The sequence below is a fragment of the Micropterus dolomieu genome, unplaced genomic scaffold, assembly GCF_021292245.1.
Source record: "Micropterus dolomieu isolate WLL.071019.BEF.003 ecotype Adirondacks unplaced genomic scaffold, ASM2129224v1 scaffold_99, whole genome shotgun sequence".
Classification (NCBI taxonomy): Eukaryota; Metazoa; Chordata; class Actinopteri; order Centrarchiformes; family Centrarchidae; genus Micropterus; species Micropterus dolomieu.
The window spans coordinates 4,702-11,355 of NW_025744097.1; the positions used below are offsets into that span (position 1 = coordinate 4,702).

Here is a 6,654-nt window from a genome sequence, read left to right on the forward strand (position 1 = left end):
TCATTGCTAAAGAGGCTGGCTGTTCACAGAGCTCTGTGTCCAAGCACATTAACAGAGAGGCGAAGGGAAGGAAAAGATGTGGTAGAAAAAAAAATATACAAGCAATAGGGATAACCGCACCCTGGAGAGGATTGTGAAACAAAACCCATTCAAAACTGTGGGGGAGATTCACAAAGAGTGGACTGCAGCTGGAGTCAGTGCTTCAAGAACCACCACGCACAGACGTATGCAAGACATGGGTTTCAGCTGTCGCATTCCTTGTGTCAAGACACTCTTGAACAAGACACAGCGTCAGAAGCGTCTCGCCTGGGCTAAAGACAAAAAGGACTGGACTGCTGCTGAGTGGTCCAAAGTTATGTTCTCTGATTAAAGTAAATTTTGCATTTCCTTTGGAAATCAAGGTCCCAGAGTCTGGAGGAAGAGAGGAGAGGCACAGAATCCACTTTGCTTGAAGTCCAGTGTAAAGTTTCCACAGTCAGTGATGGTTTGGGGTGCCATGTCATCTGCTGGTGTTGGTCCACTGTGTTTTCTGAGGTCCAAGGTCAACGCAGCCGTCTACCAGGAAGTTTTAGAGCACTTCATGCTTCCTGCTGCTGACCAACTTTATGGAGATGCAGATTTCATTTTCCAACAGGACTTGGCAGCTGCACACAGTGCCAAAGCTACTAGTACCTGGTTTAAGGACCGTGGTATCCCTGTTCTTAATTGGCCAGCAAACTGGCCTGACCTTAACCCTATAGAAAATCTATGGAGTATTGTGAAGAGGAAGATGCGATACGCCAGACCCAACAATGCAGAAGAGCTGAAGGCCACTATCAGAGCAACCTGTTCTCTCATAACACCTGAGCAGTGCCACAGACTGATGGACTCCATGCCACGCCGCATTGCTGCAGTAATTCAGGCAAAAGGAGCCCCAACTAAGTATTGAGTGCTGGACATGCTCATACTTTTCATGTTCATACTTTTCAGTTGGCCAACATTTCTAAAAATGCTTTTTTTGTATTGGTCTTAAGTAATATTCTAATTTTTGAGATACTGAATTTGTGATTTTTATTAGTTGTCAGTTTTAATCATCACAATTAAATGAAATAAACATTTGAAATATATCAGTCTGTGTGTAATGAATGAATATAATATCCAAGTTTCACTTTTTGAATGGCATTACTGAAATAAATCAACTTTTTGATGAATTATATGACCAGCACATGTATAATGACTTTCCATAATCCTTATCTGTCACATTAATGTTTGTGTGAAAGCTGCTCAGCCTGTTTCTTCACATTCCAACAGCTGCTTCAGTGGAAACAGTTTAAAGTGAAACTCCAGTTTTCTCCTCACAGAGTCAGCAGATTATCAGGAGCAGGAAAGGGACAGCTGGCTGTGAACTGATGTCCTCACTGTGTTTCTGAAGACTTCCTTTAGTGAGAAGCAGATTAACTTTGTGCTTGTTGGAGTTTCTACAGGAAGATGAAGATGTTTGTGGTGTTTGTGATCCTCGTGCACGGTAAGATAACCTTCCTCCCTCTGATCTGATCATCACCTCAGTCCAACGTCACGTCTTTAATCTGGGTTTCTTTCATCTTAACTAGGACTGTTATGATAACCACAATGTAATCTATTAATTTTGATTACTGTCAGAGTAATATCTAATGAATGCAGTTTCTCATGTGATCTGTTTTGAAGTGACATCATCAGAAAGAAGAAATTTAGTTTAAATCCATTTCTTTGATTCATGATTGTACTGATGAAAAGTTGGACTGACTTCAGTGTTTAATGACATAAATCTCTGTCAGCTGTTTGTGTCTCTGACATTAAAATGTTTTCTTGAAATGAATGAAAGTGAACAGAAAAGCTTGTGTTTCCTGACGGCTTCAGTCATTTAGAGATTGATAAAGAAGTTTAGTTCTTGTGCAGATAATCAACAGGACTGAAGGTTCAGCTTTCTGTCTGTCAGCTCTGACAAACATGAGGAAGCTGAAGCTCCTCCTCTTTCCTCAGAAGAGATCTGTGGTGATCTGGACTCATTCCAGAGAGCTGCTTTAACAAAGTCTGAACCTGAACTCTGAGCTGACAAACCCTTAAGTGTCAAACTCACAGTTTCACTTCAACACAGCTGATCACAATAATATTACATTTTATTTGTGGGCGCCTTTCATAGCACTCAAGGACACCTTACAGATTAAAATAATTAAAATACATTTCAAGGAGGCAAATACAATAAAGAAAATCAAAACCAAGACAATTTAAAGATTAAGTTAAAATAGTATAGAGGGGAATTAAAGTAAAAAAAGCAGTTCATTATGAAGCCGGTGGAAGGTAGAGTTATGTGGGGTAGGCCTTTCGAGTGTTCTGTCGAGGATGACACCAAGACTCTTGACATCGGGGGAGGAGGAGACACTGGAATTGGAAAGCAGTAGCACTGGAGCAGTCAAATAGGAAGGATGAGTATGATAAGAAGACCAGAATCAGCAGACATTAGTAGGTCATGGGTGACCTTGATTAGGACTGTTTCTGTGCTGTGCAGTCCGAAAGCCTGGATAAAGTGCACCGTTATGTGAGGTGGGTAGCTATTGATGGATACTGTCAATTTTGGTTTTGAAAAATGACATAAAATTATGAATAGTCCAGATTGTATAGTGAGATCAGATCATCAGTGTTGGCTTAGTTTTTCTAAGGTGAGATTGTTAATTCCTATAGAAAGGGCAGGTAGGTCAATGTTGTTGATGTTTCAGAATGAGATGGAGCGGGGTGGATTCGTTTTGGGTAGTGGTAAGTTGACATTAAAAGAAATTAACTTGTGGTCAGAGATGGACAAGTCAGATGCAGTGCAATTAAAAGGGGTTAGACCAGAGAAACAGATAAGGTCTAAGATGTGTCCTGTGGGAAAATCACCCAGAATAATGACATTGGATGGGCGATAGATAGTGGCTAATATGGTAGGGATTTTTTAGCAGTGGCGACCAGGCGTGCCAGCGTTCACTTCCTCCTTACATCAATTTAGCAGCAAGCCTCACTCACTCAATCAATCAATCAATATATCTTTATTTGTATAGCACTTTTGTTTCAAATTAAAAAACTAGTGCTATGACAATAATGCCACCCCTTCCACACACACACCACACACAGAGTGATAGAGATTTAAAGGCAAATACAATAAAAACATGAGGTGAGGAAAGCGTTTGGCGGGCCCTCGCACGTGAAGGGAGACTGGAAGTATTGCAATCACGCCGCACATGCTGCAGCTCTGCCAACATGGCTTTTGATTATCACACGCTTGAGACATTGCATGAAGGACTTAAACAGTATATCCTGTGTCCCCTAGATGGTGATAGAGAGCACCCACTAATTATACGTTATGTCCCAGAAAATAGCTTTTTGGATCGTCTTGACGTGATACATGTACCACAGAAAGTTTGTACACTTAGGTGAAACTTTGGCCGGGGCTGCTCTGTAGGGGTTGCTAGCAAGCCATTTTGCCATGCGCATGTGCGAGACCCATAAAATTTAAAAAAAAGTTTGGTGACTTTTTTAGCATGTTTGGACCATTAAAAACGATATTCTTTTGGGGTCCTCGCACGTTTCATGCTCGGCCTCTAAGCTGTGTGCACGTACTTATGGAAGCTAGCTTGTGCCAGATAATAGCTGGACAGATGCAAAGATTTCGAAAATTAGGCAAATACCATTTCAATTGAAGGTTTGCTTGTTCTAATAATGTAACTAAAATCCAGTAACTGCACAGTATGCCGTGTGTGGCACCGGAAATACCTTCACATTTCTTTAACCTTACCTTACTTCATTTGAGAACAGGCAGCTGAGGGTTATTGCCACAATAATTGTTCACTTTGTAATTATTCATAGATGCTTTAGAAACAATTATATTGTACTAGGTGTCTGTGAGTGTTGGGTGAAGATCAGTAGCTACTCTACCCACCAAAGAACAGATTATGGTTTTGCAGTTAATATATTTTAATCTACAGCTACAATACATTGTAACTTGCACCTGGTACCCTGGTTTGCAATGTAAATTTATAACTGAAAATTCTGGGTAACAACAGTTTACAGTGCTGGTAAACAGAGCTGAACGGTTGACAATTAATCACATCCTGTGGCAAGTAATGATTTTTTTTAACATGCACACAAATGCAATAAAAACAAATTATTTTGTCCTGGCTTCAAAAGGCCAGCCACACAGGGATTTATTATGCATGTCTTCTACTTAATTGTATGACTTGGAATAAGCACAAGTTGAGAACTGCATTAATCCTGCACTGGTCAGCTAATAAGGGACAGGCTGGAGTAGAACAAACTAACCTTTTTCAAGTAATACAGGAATGTAATAATGTCGTGTGTATAGCTTATGTGAAGTTGGATCAAAGGTAGCTAAAGTTAAATGAGGTAGAGAGGAACCTAGTAAATATTTTAATTACAAGACAATTAAAGTATGCAGACAGTTGTAATGAAAGTTGAATGTTCTCCACTTGTTACCCTGTAGTTACACAGTCATGTTATGAAGTATCCACTTCACCCATACTTACACAGGAACAACAAGCTTTGTGCTGGTCTCCCGTTTTTACTCTTACTTACTTTACACAACAACAACAAGGCATGTGGGTGGAATATAAAAGGGTTTTATTCTATTGTTTGCATTGAACTGTAATTTATAGCTTAATGACAATTATTTATTCCTGTGCACTGTTTGGGGTATTTTCCTCATTGCTCTCCTTATTCTTCTTGTTTCTGTCCTCTTCTGACAGAGATGAACTACCACCAATCTCTTCTCTGCTTTTGGTCATAAAATATATTTTTTTTAATTGTAGCTGGTTAAGTGCAGAAAAGCTAACGATAAAGTTACTCCTAACATACATAAAACTTGGCTCAATAATAAGAACATTTAACACACATTGAAGTCAATAGTCAAGGTTTGTTTTTTGCTAAACATCATTATAAGCTACATCCTATGACATTGCACACTACTTGAATTAGCCTAGCGGCTAGCAGACTTTGCTTCTGGTCATAGATTAAACATATATAATTTATATTTTTTATTACACAACACTGTTTTAAGTCGCTGCATCTCCCGACACAACAACACTTTAATTTTAACTGTGAATGTCTGGATGTACGTTTTATTGAACCAGAGCAGCTGAGATTGCCTTAAAGAGAGCAACAAGCTAGCGCTTTCAGGCAGCTCTGTTGCACTTTGAGATTGGAAATTATGAGTGACACAAGTGTGTAGAACTCTGGTGGAAAGTAATGAGAACCAAATACTTTGTTACTGTACGCAAGTAGTTGTTTTCCGTATTTTTACTTTACTTGAGTATTTTTAGTTGAAGCAACTTTATACTTTTACTTCGCTACATTACAGGAAACAATGACGAAATCATGAGATATTTGGCAGCTCCATCAAGGGTTGCGTGCTGAAGGTGCTGTCACAGCTTGGACGGCAAATGCAGTCAGGGCTCAGGGCGCCTTGTTACTTTCGTCCCGTGTCACTTTCGCTCCAGTTTACCCCTATCTGTCTTAGTGTGTTCTTGGGCTGTGTTTGTTGAAAATACTCGTGAGTTTCTCTGATACTCCATACACACATGGAATCATGATGTTTTTGCGTTTCTTCTCCTCATCCCCTGTAGTGTTGGTCTTCTTCCTGGATTTTGTGGCTGTTTTCACAAAGGTCCATTAAGGGTATCCACAGGCTGTAAGGGTCCCATTCAGGTGGTTTTGTTCCTTCTCTCTGGCTTCTGCACTTGTTGGTATGTGGTCCGCTCTGTGTTGCAGGGTTCTGATGACTCCTAGCTTGTGTTCCAGTGGGTGGTGGGAATCAAAAAGTATTGGTCTGTGTGTGTGCTGCCTAGTTGACAGCACCACTGGCTTTCCCTGGTGGCAGGAGATATACGAAAAACAAATCATAAATCTTTACGCACAGGGCCATGCCTATGATTTTCCAGATAGTAGTTTTTGATGCACCTTGTCTTCATAGTGGATCTTGAGCAACTTGGCCTTCCTTCAGAACTCTTTCTACAATTTAGAGCAGTTTTGGTGAGGGTCCATAATCACAGAGATAATAAATGTGTTTCCCATGTCAATGTTTGTATAAACTTTATCTCAGCGTTACACACTGTTGGCTTACTTTACTTACTCCATGTTGTCTATCAGTGGCCAATTCTCAATAACATACTTTTTACTGAATAATAAAGTAAATATAATTTACCTGAAGATACCTCATTCCCTTACTGGTACCCTCTGCTGAGAGGGAGACACCTTTTGTGCTGTGTCAACCACTGTAGCTGTCCTACGCTCTTTGAAAGGATAGGGGGCAGTGGTGAACTGGACTGATGGTTGCAATTCGCAACCTCGCTGCTAGATGCAACAAACCTTACACACTGACCCTTTAACCCAAACCATGATTTTTTCCAGGGGTGTACTTGGACTGAAATTCAATCTGGGACTTTAAGATGGAGAGGCCTTTTATGCGACAGCCATTTGGGGAAACAGAGAAAGAGTTTTTGCAATGTTATTTTAATACACATTAGTGTTTTTATGGTATACAGTAAATCAGATTGTACTGATGACCTTCAACAAACTTTATGATGACGATGACACCTGTCTGTTTAGTTTGTATAAGCAAGGCACCACTGCACTGAACAAGAGCAGGTC

The 6,654-nt window shown here is 40.1% G+C and overlaps 1 protein-coding gene across 1 annotated transcript in view; it reads left to right on the forward strand.

Moving 5' to 3' along the window:
- Positions 1–1,250: 1,250 nt before the first annotated feature.
- The window catches only part of LOC123967171 (V-set domain containing T-cell activation inhibitor 1-like), a 12,002-nt gene continuing 6,598 nt past the window's right edge, over positions 1,251–6,654 (forward strand). The window contains exon 1 of the mRNA XM_046043208.1: positions 1,251–1,504. Coding sequence (XP_045899164.1) covers positions 1,468–1,504 — 37 coding nt within the window. The 5' untranslated portion in view covers positions 1,251–1,467. The remainder of the gene's footprint in view (positions 1,505–6,654) is intronic.